The sequence below is a fragment of the Physeter macrocephalus genome, chromosome 6 (assembly GCF_002837175.3).
Source record: "Physeter macrocephalus isolate SW-GA chromosome 6, ASM283717v5, whole genome shotgun sequence".
Lineage (NCBI taxonomy): Eukaryota > Metazoa > Chordata > Mammalia > Artiodactyla > Physeteridae > Physeter > Physeter macrocephalus.
In genome coordinates this window covers 73800727-73816132 of record NC_041219.1, presented here as the reverse complement: position 1 = coordinate 73816132, position 15406 = coordinate 73800727, and the positions used below count along the sequence as shown (strand labels likewise).

At 38.4% G+C, this 15406-nt stretch overlaps 1 protein-coding gene across 6 annotated transcripts in view; it reads left to right on the top strand.

The window, feature by feature from the left end:
• Window positions 1-15406, top strand: part of ITPR2 (inositol 1,4,5-trisphosphate receptor type 2) — a 537217-nt gene that overhangs the window by 256429 nt on the left and 265382 nt on the right. For all 6 annotated transcript variants that reach the window (XM_024129066.3, XM_028491109.2, XM_028491111.2 and 3 more), the window contains 4 exons: window positions 4826-4948; window positions 5595-5795; window positions 8127-8378; window positions 11136-11261. In XM_024129066.3, the coding sequence (XP_023984834.1) occupies window positions 4826-4948; window positions 5595-5795; window positions 8127-8378; window positions 11136-11261 (702 nt within the window). The remainder of the gene's footprint in view (window positions 1-4825; window positions 4949-5594; window positions 5796-8126; window positions 8379-11135; window positions 11262-15406) is intronic.

Genomic DNA, 15406 nt, shown 5'->3' with positions numbered 1-15406 from the left:
CTCAATCATGTCCTGTTTGACAGAAAGATCCACTTCAGAAACAGGAGCTGTTTGGTGTTATGTGCATTTAAATCTCCTCATGCTGGAACTCTTTGACATTGACACTTTTGAAGACAGACCAGCTATTTTGAAGACTCTCCCTTAATTTGGGTCATTTGATGTTTCCTCGTGATTCGATTCAGTTATGCATCTTTGGCAGGAACGTAACAGAAGTAACACTAAGTTTTTCCCACCACTTCCTATCAGGCAGCGTGCGATTTTGATTTGCCCCATGACCGGTGATGTTTACTTGGGTCACTTGATTAAGGTGGTGCCTGCCAGGATTATCACTGTGAAGTACTCAGTTTCCCTTTGTAACAAATATTTTTTGGCATGGTTCTTTGAAACTAAGTAAACATTCCTTTTTTTTTTATCAGACTTTCAATTTGTTTATTTTTATCAGTATGGACTTACAGATGCTCATCTTATTCAATAGGTTATATTAGGTTTCTAGCACTGTTTATTTTGATTGTCCCAGATTTGGCCAATGGAGCCCCTTCAGGCCAGCTGACCTGTCCTCTAACATGGTCCCATCATTCTTCGAGTAGTTCCTTGCTTTCTTGCACATTAAAATATTCCAGGCTCCCTTGCATTTTTCTTGTTCCACCTCTGGAATTAGCCATTTATTCAAGAAGCCCCAGTTCCATTTGGGGGAGAATGGTATTTGGGAGAAAAATTCTGAGAACTAAATGTACTTATTGCTGTGGAGGTTTGCCCCTCCAGGCCCTTTAAGTAGACAAAGCTAGAGAATATATGTGTGTGTGAATATAGTTATTCTCTTACTCCATCTCATCTTCCATCACCACTGCTGCCCATTCTTCCTTATGAATGCCCTCTGTACCTCACGCAGGCTCTGACCCCTCCACAAGGGTGGATGCCCTCGTCATCTCTCTTGGGCACCAATGTGCCATGCCAGGCCCCTCTCTGTGGACACCCTCCCCACTTGGACTTTTCACTTCTCATACTGGATTGCCCCCGTCTGACTTAGTTACATTTTTTTTTTTTTTTTTGCGGTACGCGGGCCTCTCACTGTTGTGGCCTCTCCCGTTGCGGAGCACAGGCTCCGGACGCGCAGGCTCAGCGGCCATGGCTCATGGGCCCACCCTCTCCGCGGCATGTAGGATCTTCCCGGACCGGGGCACAAACCCGTGTCCCCTGCATCGGCAGGCGGACTCGCAACCACTGCGCCACCAGGGAAGCCCTGACTTAGTTACATTTTAATATGTAAATTTATAAGGTGGTATAATTCAAACTAGGTTAGATAATGCAATCAAAGAATTATTGAAAAGCAGGAAAAGGTATTAAACCTTAAAAAGGGTATTAAAAAAGGTATTTTCCAAATTATTATATCTTTGGTATTGTAACATGGGCATTGGACATGTGATCAAGTCCCTTTTTCTACTATTTAGTATAACTGTAGTGTTGAGTATCTTACTACTACTTTGTGTTTTGGGGTTTGCTGTTTTATTATTAATCATATTTTTATTGAAGTATAATTCACTTACAATATTATATTAGTTTCCATTGTACAACAGAGTGATTTGATACATCTATACATCACAAAATGATGTGACCATACAAAGTTATTATAATATTATTGACTATATTCCCTATGCTGTACGTTACATCCCTATGACTTGTTTATTTTATAACTGAAAGTTTGTACCTCTTAATCTCCCCCACCTAGTTCACTCATTCCCCCCGACGCCGGCAACCACTAGTTTGTTCTCTGTATCTATGAGTCTGTTTCTGTTTTGTTATGTTTGTTCATTTGTTTTCTCTTTTAGATTCCACATATAAGTGAAATCATACAGTATTTGTCTCTGTCTGATTTATTTCACTTAGCATAATACCCTCTAGGTCCATCCATGTTGTCACAAATGGCAAGATTCCATTGCTTTATGGCTGAGTATTATTCCATTGTATATGTATATCACTTCTTATTCCATTCATCTGTCAATGGACACTTAGTTTGCTTTTGTATCTTGACTATTGTAAATAGTGCTGTAGTGAACATATGGGTGCATATATCTTTTTGAATTAGTGTTTTTGTTTTCTTCAGAGAAGTACTTGAAGTGGAATTGCTGGATCATATGATAGTTCTATTTTTAATTTTTGAGGAAACATTATATACTGTCTTCTGTAGTGGCTACACCAATTTACATTTCCACGAACAGTGCATACAGGTTCCCCTTTCTCCACATTCTCACCAACACTTGTTATTTGTTTTTGATAATAGCCTTTCTGACAGGTGTGAGGTGATATCTCACGGTGGTTTTGATTTGCACTTCCTTGATGATTAGTGATGTTGAGCATCTTTTCATGTGTCTGTTGGCCATCTGTATGTCTTCTTTGAAAAAATGTCTGTTCAGTTCCTATGCCCATTTTTAAAATCAGGTCGTTTGTTTTTTTGATGTTGAGTCATATGAGTTTTTTTGTATATTTTGTATATTAATCCCTTATTGGATATGTCATTTGCAAATGTCTTCTCCCATTCAATAGGTTGCCTTTTCATTTTGTTGATAGTTTCCTTTGCTGTGCAAGAATTTTTTAGTTTGATTAGGTCCCATTTGTTTATTTTTGCTTTTGTTTCCCTTGCCTGAGGAGACATATCCAAAAAGTATTGCTGAGACCGATGTCAAAAAGTGTACTTCTCATATTTTCTTCTAGGAGTTTTATGGTTTCAGGTCTTAGATTTAAGTCCTTAATCCACTTTAAGTCTATTTTTGTATATGGTATGAGAAAGTAGTCCAGCTTGATTCTTTTGCATGGAGCTATCCAGTTTTCCCAGCACTGTTTATTGAGGAAGCTGCCTTTTCCCCATCGTGTATTCTTGCCTCCTTTGTCATTCCTTCCTGATGCATTTCTACCACTCTTCACCAGCCCAGAATGTCTAAATCAAGTGATTTTTTACTTGCATCACCTAAAGCTTGAATAAAATGTTGAAGAATTTTTCTACACATCACTGAAAATCACATACAATGTGGCATCCTCTCTCTCAGAGCTCATTCCTTGGCTAATTGACGGTAGTTCTTGTGTTTATCTCTGGGCTCTCTCTTCTGTTCTGTTGATATATGTGTCTGTTTTTGTGCCAGTATCATACTGTTTTGATCACTGTAGCTTTGTAGTATAGTTTGATATCAGGGAGCATGATATCTCCAGCTTTGTTCTTCTTTCTCAAGATTGTTTTGACTATTCAGGGTCTTTTGTGGTTCCATATAAATGTTAGAATTATTTCTGGGAAAAATGTCATTGGAGTTTGCTCAGTTTTGATAACTAGATTGTTCAGAAACAAACAAAAAAAAAGCATAAGACAACAGTTTCAAAGAAACACTAATTCCAGTAGAACTGGCCCTGATGTCCTTCTGTGTGGCTGGCTTTTCTGTGGGCATTGGGTGTTCCTGCGGCTAAAGTTCCTTTGATGTCTTTTCACTATCCCTGAATTACACACATAAAGGAAAATGTTAGTAGATTTTGAAATAAAAACTTCCTATTTTCAAGATAGGGATGGAGTTTTCTGGACATATTTATTAGTCTGGTTAGTTCATCCCTATTTTCAATGTGAGGAAGTGAGTCTATTAATGATCCGAGGCAGTTTATTTAGTTATAGATGGCATAAAATATAGACTCTCAGGTTAGGAAAAAAGAAAACATTAAATTCATTGAATATAAACTATTACTCAAAACATGAGTCCATTTTGTATATCTGACACTGACCACATGACCTACCCAGAAAAATTTTAGGTTGTTTCAGTGATATTGTTAAAAGACCACTTTTAAAAAGAGAACTTTTCATTCTTTGTGAGTTTTGAGACTTCAGTTTCTTATTGAGATTCTTATTAGCATTGAAGTACCTTATTGTAGGACTTTGGAAAATGACAGTGAATAAGGAAACAACTTAAGAGTGTGTGTGTTAAGAAAGAGGGGGACAAAGAGAGAGGGGAAAAGAGGAGATCAGAAAGCGAAGAGAAAAAGGAAAAGAATGAGATGGAAAAAATAGACAAAGTAAGTCGCAAAAGGAGGGTGCCCAGAGACGGGAGAGGAGAGGCTAGAGGTAAGGTCAGAACTATATATACAGAGAGAAATTTACAGAGTGCGGAAAAGAGGGCAAGTGAGTGGAGAGAAGAAAGAGTGGGGGCAAAGCAGGCAGACAAGGGAGTGAGAGCAGGAGGGAAGGAGCAGAGGGGCCAGAGGAGGAGGGATAGATGCCTCCTGGAAAAGTAGAAAGGGAGGAGTTGGAGAAAGAGGGGGACAGAGATGGTGGGGAAGGAGGAGAAACAGAAGACAAAAGGAACAGGAAGATCCAGGTACATGGAAACACTGGGAAAGATGGGAAATCCAAGAGAGGGGAGGAAAGAGAGGGATTGGAGGGTGCAGGACAGAAGGGAGCAGAACCCAGGAGAATGAAGGGGCCAGAGAGAGAGGAAGGCGGGACAGCAGGGGTGTGGGGACAGAGGCAGGGGAGAAGAGGCAGCTTTGTACGGAGATGGGAAATTGTAGTGGACAAGCAGGAAAGTTGGGGAGAATGAGAGATGGACCGTGAAACAAAAAGGGGGAGGAAAGAGTGGAGCAGAACAGATAGGCGGAGAATTAAGAGAAGGGGAGAGACATCTACAAAATGGGGAGGGTGGATGGGACAGGGTAACCGGGAGAGGTGTAGACACAGAAAGGGGAGCATAAAATAGTGGCATGGAGGAAAAAATGCATGTGCGAAAGAATATATTCTTTGATAATATTTTTGCTCTGGTGTGTTTCTCTGTATCACGTGCTACTCTTTAACTTCCAGAATGATGAAAAGATGAATGAAGTAATGAATCTGGCCCATACATTCCTGCAGAATTTCTGTCGGGGAAATCCACAGAATCAAGTTCTCCTCCATAAACATCTGAATTTGTTCTTAACCCCTGGTGTAAGTATTTGAGTGACTTCTAATATTTATAGTAAAGTGTCCATCTCATTCGTTTTAGCAACACTGATGGATAGAATTTTATTCATCTTCATCACCACATTTTTTTCCTTGTAGGGGGTTCTCCTCCTACAACTGAATATCTTTTATTTCCATTAAGGAGACATTTAAAGAAACGTGAAAAATTACACAGATCTTACCTGCAGATGACAACTTCATTTATATGTACATAGTTTAATGTTAGGAAAAAGATGTGGTAGGACAAAGACTAACTCTTTGATGCCATGAGTAAGTTAAATCTGGAAAACTCAAAGGTGGAGTTAACTCTGCTCTGTAAAACATGTGTCAGCAAATACTAAGGAACAGCTACTTTTGAATAATACATAATTAAATTAATCTCAAGAATACTGTTGCCAACTTGTTGACCTTTATAATAAGCTCCGTTTTCCAACTAAATTCCTTTGTGAGCTCAGTTTTTTTTTTTAATGCTGAATAATCTCAATGCACTTTGTAGAAGACTTGCACAGAAAACTCACTACAGTTTTGCGTAAAATAGGAAACTGATCACAAGCTGTGCAATTGATCTAAGTACTGTAGAATAGAAAATTGATCTTGTCAGAGTTACAAGGGCACATTCCTCTGTGTGTAGCTCCTTGAAGCAGAAACCATGCGGCACATCTTCATGAACAATTACCATCTGTGCAATGAAATTAGCGAGAGGGTTATCCAGCACTTCGTGCACTGCATTGAGACGCACGGCCGCCATGTGGAGTACCTGAGGTTTCTGCAGACGATTGTCAAAGCAGATGGTAAATATGTGAAGAAATGCCAGGATATGGTGATGACCGAGGTATGTTCTCAGTTTGCATTTTATCAGCTTCACATAAACAATATGCTCAAATATGGGCTTTCTGTTAATTTAGAGTGAAAAACAATCCCCTAGTAACATAGGTTTGGAAAATAAATTAAGTACGACTACTTAAGCACAAATGTATTTTGCTTAGACCTAGGGAAGTAACGTATCATAAGTTGATGTTATAATTTTCTAGGAGTTTATTTATTTTTTTGTTGCTTAATGAATTTGTGTATTTTAAATAATGGGTAAAATCCTATGAAACATTATAGATTATTTAGAATGAAAGTGATTAAATTTTATATTTTTAAGTTTCAATATGTAACAAAAATGGATTAAACTCTGCTTTTCAAGTGCCCTTATTACTCGGTTCCTGAAACATAGAATGGGTGTTCTTTGCTACTATTTACAGGGGGCTTTGAAGGGAATGAAACTAATGAATAGAAATTATCCATCAGTGATTCGTTATATATGGAAACTTAGCTATTTAGAGTAAGTTAAAAATTTAAGAAAAGTAAATGGATGAAGTACTTATATATTTTGCCCTTTTCATTATGATGTTTGTCATTGAGCAAGATTTATACAATGAATAAGTTACTTACTAGGAACCAAGTGATACTTTGGAGAATACTTTGAGCCTGTTTGGGTAAATCATTGCTCTGTGACCTAATGGTTCTCTAAAGGCCTGTATGGATTAGGCAGCTTTCAAACATGGCTACAAACAAGTTATATAGTAGATTATATTGATTTGGGGGTATTTTCATAATTATGTACCTTAAATTTGAGAGTGGGAGTAGTTTCTGTATTGGTACAATGTGAGTCCCTCTTGCCTCATAGAAATGTTAAAGTTAAATCAGCTTGAAGCCTTGAATTTTAAACGTAAATTATTGTTATTAACATTTAAGGAGCATTTTAAACTTGTAAAATTTACCTCTTATCTGTATTTACATTAACATTAGCCCTTCATTGCCTAGAAATGTGAGAATTAATTTGATTTTGGAAAATCATCATGGAAAGACTTAAAATGGGAAAGCAGCAAATAGTTAAGCCAGTCCTATGGCATTTATTAGGTGAAGCATTTCTGTGTGTAAAGCAGTATTTATAATATTATGTTAATATATAAATTTTTGACCCATATACATTCACTTTCAACAAAACGTTCAGTGTAAGCCAATTAATTGTCTTATCAATTTAAATATTTTATCAATTCAAAATAGAGAAAAAAAGTACATAATCTGCGTTCTCCACCAAAATATTTCACGTTGGGGTTAGAAAATTGGTACTGTAATAGACAATAAGAATTGAGGCCTGCGCAGGTCCTGACCTGTCTGTGGTTTGGGGTTGCTATCTGCCTCATAAAGCAAAGTAGAGGGTTTGTCTTCTGGGAAGACAAAAGTCTTCTCTGCCAAAACCTCTTACATAGTTGGCCTTGGCATCTTCCAGGAATTGGAGGGCAGGGATTGAGACCTCTTGAGTCTGGGTTTTCAGTTGAGGTAGAGAGAGAAGACAGTGGTTATGAAGTCTGGAGTGGGGTGTAGTTACCTCCAGAGCTCATCACTGTTAACTCAGCCTGGGCTTCACGCCAGTCAAAGTGGATTCCTCAATAAAATAATAATACAGTTTCCCCCCAAAATAAACAAGACATTATGGTGACTGAGTAATAAAATTACCACCTGCTGGAATTCTCCACTGAAGTTATATAAACAAAACAGGGAGGAAAATTTATGTCCTAAAAGCCCCTACATATTCATTCTTTGTCTCTCTCTCTCTTTTTTAAAAGTTGTCTTTTTCTCTTTATTTCTCCCATCTCTGCTTTTACCTCCATTCTCTACCGATATCCATGACACGTGGAATCTCCAAATTCTCGTAGAGTTGCATTTGGCTCAGTGTACTTGCTTACTTACTCTGTCACTATTGAAGGAGATGGGGATATTTTATTCTATAGTAAAATTAGACTTACGAGATTTCTCATGCTTGGCAGTGGAGTCTACCATTTGAAGCAGAAGGAAGTAACTTCATTGGACTATTTTGCAGGTTTAATTTCAGTGGGTTACTCACTGAACAGTTTACTGTCATCTGTGTCCTTAATTCTTGCCCCTATCCACCTCTCCCATGTCTCTCCGACTGGTTTTTATAACATTCATAACTAATCACTTGACACATACCTAGAATCTTTCTACCATCCTGCCTTGGTGTAGTTCTGCGTTTGCAGTGTTATCTATGTTTTTACAAAGAGGTGCACGTGTTTACAGATAGACCAAGCCTTAGGAAATAACTACAAGGATGAACATTTGGACTGCTATGTCGACTCTCTTATTATCATTTCAGTTGATAAATGGGGGTGAAGATGTGCTGATATTTTACAATGATAGAGCATCATTTCCCATCCTTCTCCATATGATGTGTTCAGAGAGAGACCGAGGGGATGAGGGTGGCCCCTTAGCCTACCACATCACCCTTGTGGAGTTGCTGGCAGCATGCACAGAGGGGAAAAATGTCTACACTGAAATCAAGTGCAATTCCCTTCTGCCCCTGGACGACATAGTGAGGGTGGTGACCCATGACGACTGCATCCCAGAGGTAAGCCTGGCAAAAGCTTAGCAGCTATAGAATTGTTATTAATTTTTAATAAGTGCCAGAAGTCCTCCTACTATTATTTACAATGAGATAATATATTTAGTGAAGGAACTGTACTTAGCTATACAATTAGGAACATTTAAAAGAGCATAAAAAGTTTACTCTTTTGTTCTACAAGGAACTATGAAAGAGGATAAACCTTTTTAAAGTATAGCCGCTATTAGTTTACTAGAAGCTACTAGAGGAATTTCTAGGTATGGCATTGTGATCAAACTGAAAAGTTGACTTGTAACCTCTAGTATGTTCCTGAGCATAAAACAGATGCTTCATAAATAATTCACAGTCATCAATAGGAGAGGCTAGGATGGTACTGCAGGATCACTATCAGATTCTCTAGGTTTACCTTTGCTTTATGGAATAGATGCATTCTTGGAAATATGGACACACATTTTGCTTTATTCACACATCATCTTTTACCCTCCGTCCTTGTTTGGCATGACGGCAGGGAAGAAACTCTTTAGAAGCCGGTTGTCTGCCAACAAGATTAACGAGGCTTCCAGGAATGTACGTTGCAATAATTTTTTTCTTTTCTACCATTGTGGTGTATTGTTGCAAAGTTTATAAACATGTGATACACTAAATCCAAACATTTTAAATCACAGTAACTTAAAAAGGCATCAGGTTAGGTTAACTTCCCTACTTCCAAATAGTCCTACATAGTGATGGACTTGAAAGTATATTTTTATGAAATTTTGTGGAATTGTTGATACCTCAGACCAAGGGTACTTCATGACTTGATTGGTTTGAAATAAGATGGCAAAGAAAGGAAGCATAGTGTAGTGATTAAATCCATGGGTTCTGTCTTTATTTGAGGTCCTGATTCTGGCCATGCAGTTCTTTCGGACATACCACCCTAACCTCTTAGATTCACCTACTTCACCCCTCTTCATCGTTCAGATCTTGATTCAAGCATTACTTCTTTAAGGAAGACCCTCTTGGCTTCCCATAGTAGAGTCTATAAGAGCCTATAATTTGAAATTTGATATTTGAATTTTATTAGTTAAAAATATCTGTAGCCTTCACATTCTTTACCAAGATTATAAGCTAAATGAGAGTAACACCTGGGTCTGTTTGTAGTCACCATTATATTGTCTGAACCTGAACCTACATTTAATAAGTATGTTCTGAATGAATGAACGAATGGATTAAAGAATGAGTTAGAATCTTGGATCCATTACTTTCTAGCTGTGTGACTGATTCCAACAGATTATTTAACCTTCTGCTCTTCAATTTACACAATTTTGAAGTGAAATAATTATAGTATGTACCTGATAGGATTGGTGGAGGATGAAATTAAGATATTACATACAGACTGCTGAAGGTGTTTGGCATGTAGCAAGCACTGAATGCATATTAACTGCTGTCAAGATGATTATAATAATGCACCGAATGGCTCTGATGTCTCCGTGACACAGGCACCCTGCCATTGAAGATTTGCTTCAGACCTTAGTCAGGTAGAGATAAGTACTAAGGGCATGAAAGCTGGCCCTGTATTCCTTATGGTTCTAACTCGGATTCTATGAACCCTCTGAAATGGTTTACATGATTTTTTTATGTGTGTGCATTTTTCTGGGGAAATTTATAGCATTCATCACGTTCTTATACAGAGAGAGAGAGAGAGGAAAGAAAAGAAGAGGTGAGAAAGGAGAAGAAGAGGAAAGAAAAGGAAAAACAAAAACTATTGCCCTATGCACTTTAGAAAGGGTGTATGTTGGTGAGACTCATGCCAGTCTTTTTTTTTTTTTTTTTTTTTTTGCGGTACGCGGGCCTCTCACTGTTGTGGCCTCTCCCGTTGCAGGCGGACTCTCAACCACTGCACCACCAGGGAAGCCCTCATGCCAGTCTTTTATGAGGAACTTTGCTAAATCTGGAAAGGAACTTTACTACATCTTAAAATAATTCAATTTTTTTTTTTTTTTGGTAAACTGTGAGCCTGCTTCTTCTCAGAAATAGTAATTTAAATGCTTTTGAATGGCAATAAAGTATTATTTAGTCAACATATTGAAGCATTGTATTAGCTCTCTCTTGGTTGCAAGTGACAGAAACCTAATTTAAACTAGTTTAAATTTTAAAAGGGAATTTTATTGGCTCTTGTATTTGGGAATTTGAAGAATAGTTGTTCACATGATTCAAGAGGTTCAAACAATGTCAGAATTCCTTCTATCTCCTGTTCCCTTTTCCTTTGTGGTTTTTCCTCCTTCTCTTTATCTGAGCATAATTTTCCTCCACACACCTGGGGAAGATGGGTCTTGGAGTCCAGGTTGACCTTGTTCCATTTTGACAATGAGAGAGGGGGAAAGAGAGAGAGAGAGAGAGAGAGAGAGAGAGAGAGAGAATATGAATGAATGAATGACAGAGACAGAGAAGGGGAGGGGAGATGGGGAGGTGAGGGGGAGAGAAAGGGAGTACTTGTGACTCCTAGTGTCTGAAATATGTTAGACTTGGTTTACATGAAGTTCACATTCTCACACCAATCACTGGGCCCAGGGGAATGGAATACTAGGTCATGTGTTTACTCTGGGTCAGGGCGCGGAGTGTTTTAGTAACAGAAAGGAGATGGGAATGCTCTCGGGTGGACCCAAAGTATACTATAATTTACTATAGAAAATAACACAGTTTCACATAACCATTCATAATAGATATTTGAAGATGAAGAATAAAGAAAAAACTCACTTTCTTTTCTATTTGAAACTTGCACAGGTTAAAATTGCGTATGTGAATTTTGTTAATCACTGTTATGTTGACACTGAAGTGGAAATGAAAGAAATCTACACAAGTAACCACATTTGGAAATTATTTGAGAACTTCTTGGTGGATATGGCAAGGGTAAGTTACACGTTGGTCATTAAATACTACTTCATGTTTAGTAAGGTTGTTGATATATATTTTGACTAAACAGTATCAAGCATCTGGATGAAAACTTAGAATTAAACCCACTATGTTTAGATGTCATCTGTTACATTCAAAAAGTTGTGACTGAGTTTCATAAGACTGTGAGATTTAATGAGTTAATGTACTCAAAATGCCAGTACAGTGTATATGGCAGCAAGGTGTTCGTTTTCACTTTTACAACTGACCATATTGGCCTGTTAGTAAATGGAATTTTAGTAGCCTTTTTACATTGGTTAGAGATGATATTTGGCAGAGGTCAATTTGTATTCGACCTTGTATCATGAATGCAACTATAAACCATAGATGGAAGAGATCTCACGAGGTCTTGGATACTGCTTTCGGGCAGGTAGGTACTTGCAGACTATTTAGGACCCAGCACTGCCCACTGTTGCCTATTCCACGTCTTCTTTGGGGGTGTGCTCCAGTAATTGAATCATCTGCTGCTTTCACTCATGTCAGTCAAAATACAGTCTGCTTTTTACTTTGAGTCCATTTTCTCATGTTTGGCTTTTTTGGGGGTTGGGGAGGACACATGGAGCTGGCTGGCATTTTCTAGACACTGTCTAGCATATGTTTTTGCTCTGTTAATATTGAGTAAACGAATGAACGAAGAAAGGAAGGAAGGAATCTTTGTTAGATAGCACTTAATTTTAGTTAGTATATCTTAGCCCCTTTTTTGCCTGCTGAATGATAATGTCCAGGGTGTATTATTTTAGTTTTTTTGTGGGGGGAGGATCTTCTCCAGTTTTCCCATTAAAATTATGGGACATAATGTTCAAATATGAGTTTCACTAACAGAAGATAGTGTATAGCTAACGCCTTAGACTTATTATGACTTATGGTGGCCTGTCCCAGTCCTTTGGCTTCCTACATTCCTGAGTGCTGGTAGTTTACATAGGCTTCACTTAGATGTATTGGAGGAGAGGGGTTAGTGAAGTCCACATGGATGGATGCTGATTGCTATCCGTTAGCTCACTGCCTTCCTACAATTCTTTCTGGAAGGAAGGCAGGCTAAAGGGATATAATAAAACATTAGCTGCAGATCCAGACATCCAAGAGCAATCTTAGGTAATAGAATAAATCACATATTCCAGTCCAGGAACTCTTTTATTTAGTCAAGGCTCGCAGGTGGAATGTACTTATTTCGCCTTTGGTATGGGGTAGTGTGAGTGAGCTCTGCTGTGTTCACGCATGTGTGAAGCAAGGCAATCCTGTTTTACTTCATTTCTGTAGACCTTAAAAGCCACTCGCTACCTTCCTCGGGTAGACCTGAACCTGTGGAGGAGTCATCCTGCTTTACACAGGACTTACATACCACTCATATTTACCCCCATGACCTTGTGAAAGCCCTTGTAAGTGACTGGCCACAAGTATCTCCAGAGACCTTGGAGTAAAGGATGGTTTATATGCTGATGGCTGAGCTTTAAAACTGCACGTGCAGGAAGACATTAAAGAGATTACAGACTGATTTGCAGAGTTGCACAGTGCTATGGACTAAAGATAAGCTTGAAAAGACCAAGGTCACATTCTAGGCAGCATGATCTGCAAAGCTGAAAGGATTTTTATTTTTAAACCAAAGAAGGCTTGATGATAACTGCCATTGATTATGCTACCTTGGAAACAGTCTTTCCATTGATGTGTTTATTCATAAGGCTAAAGGGTATATATTCTTTATTTTTTTTAAGTATGCATGTAGGGCGGATTTTTATTTTAGCGATTCAATATTTAAGTAGACATAGTGTTATTGGTATATAAAGGCTTTAAGGGAATTTCACGTTTTCCTGGTCTATTAAATCATTATGTCTAACCACAACAGCTTAACTATACTGCAGAAGCATTTTTTTTCTTTCCTTCTTGTTTCCCTCTGATTTATATTTTAAAGCAGCAACTCTCTTATCCCCTCACCGAGAATGACAAGGACTCGCCCTTCCTACTTCAGGGAAGGGACAGGAAACCTGACTTTTCCGTATTTGGGATTTGTCTTTCTCCCCGTGAAGACAGATTAAGGAGCCACCACACACTTTCAAATTCAAATACAAAAAAAATATGGTTAAATCAGTAGAATGTGGCCTCTGAGGCGACTTTTCAGTTCGGTTGAACAGTAGCTGTCAAACTTTAGTGAGCAACAGTATTATCTGCAGGATTTGTCAGCACACATGTTGCCGGGCCCCACTCCCATAGTTTCTGACTCAGTAGATGTGAGACTTGGCATTTTCAACAAGTTTTCAGGGGATGCTGAAGCTGCTGGTCCAGCGACCACACTTTGAGAATCACCACAGTAGAGCAAGGCAGTTAGCGATAGGCATTTTAGAGTCATTAGCCAGACCAGAGTTCAAGTTTAGATTCTGTCTCTTACTAGCGCAGCTGTCCTGGGCAAGGTACTTAGCCCTCTGACCCTGAGCTTCCTTACTTGTCAAATACATACAATAATAACAATTCCTTCTGGCGTTACTGGGAGGATTCAGTGAGATAATATGGATATAGCTCTTAGCACATGCTCGGCACTTAGAGAGTTGGTGCCATCGTCCGTTTTATCCCTGTCATGTTTACCATCACAGGTATTATTACAAGGTTATATGTAGCCTTTAAAGCAATTTCAAGTAGCTTCCCCAAAACCCGATAATAATGTCGAGGATAACCTAAAGGAGGACCATCTTACACAGGCAAGAGCCAGAAACCATGTTCGTGAAGCTGGACACACACAATAGTGACTTGATGTAGAGATGGACTAAATTCAGATATTACAACACAGTCATGAAATCCTGGAGCGACTGATTTACATCAGTGAGACATGGTGAAGGTAATCTGGAGGAAAGGTATTTGGTAAATTGGACCTAAAGAATCGTAGGATCTTAGGGTTGAAAGAAACTGGCAGTCCTACAGTTCACAGTTTTTAGCACCTGCCTGTACATTTCCATTTACAATGATCTCACTACTTTCTTGTGAGAAAACTAATTTCGTTACTGTGCAACTTTAATTGTTAGAAGCCAAAACTGAGCCAGATTTTTTTTTAATTTTTAGATTTTATTTTATTTACTTTCTTATACAGCGCGTTCTTATTAGTCATCAATTTTACACACATCAGTGTATACAGGTCAATCTCAATCGCCCAATTCATCACACCACCATCCCCACCCCCCCACTGCTTTCCCCCCTTGGTGTCCATACGTTTGTTCTCTACATCTGTGTCTCAAATTTCTGCCCTGCAAACCGGTTCATCTGTACCATTTTTCTACGTTCCACATATATGCGTTAATATACGATATTTTTTTTGCTCTTTCTGATTTACTTCACTCTGTATGACAGTCTCTAGATCTATCCACGTCTCAACAAATGACCCAATTTCATTCCTTTTTATGGCTGAGTAATATTCCATTGTATATATGTACCACATCTTCTATATCCATTTGTCTGCCAGTGTGCATTTAGGTTGCTTCCATGACCTGGCTGTTGTAAATAGTGCTTCAATGAACATTGGGGTGCATGTGTCTTTATGTGTTTGTTGGCCATCTGTATATCTTCCTTGGAGAAATGTCTATTTAGGTCTTCTGCCCATTTTTGGATTGGGTTGTTTGTTTTTTTAATATTGAGCTGCATGAGTTGTTTGTACATTTTGGAGATTAATCCTTTGTCCATTGATTCATTTGCAAATATTCTCTCCCACTCTGAGGGTTGTCTTTTCGTCTTGTTTATGGTTTCCTTTGCTGTGCAAAAGCTTTTAAGTTTCATTAGGTCCCATTTGTTTATTTTTGTTTTTATTTCCATTACTCTAGGAGGTGGATCAAAAAAGATCTTGCTGTGATTTATGGCAAAAAGTGTTCTTCCTATGATTTCCTCTCAGAGTTTTATACTGTCCGGTCTTACATTAAGCTTGTGAATCCATTGTGAGTTTATTTTTGTGTATGGTGTTAGGGAGTGTTCTAATTTCATTCTTTTACATGTGGCTGTCCAGTTTTCCCAGAAGAGACTGTCTTTTCTCCATTGTATATCCTTGCCTCCTTTGTCATAGATTAGTTGACCATAGGTGCGTGGGTTTATCTCTGGGCTTTCTATCTTGTTCCATTGATCTATGTTTCTGT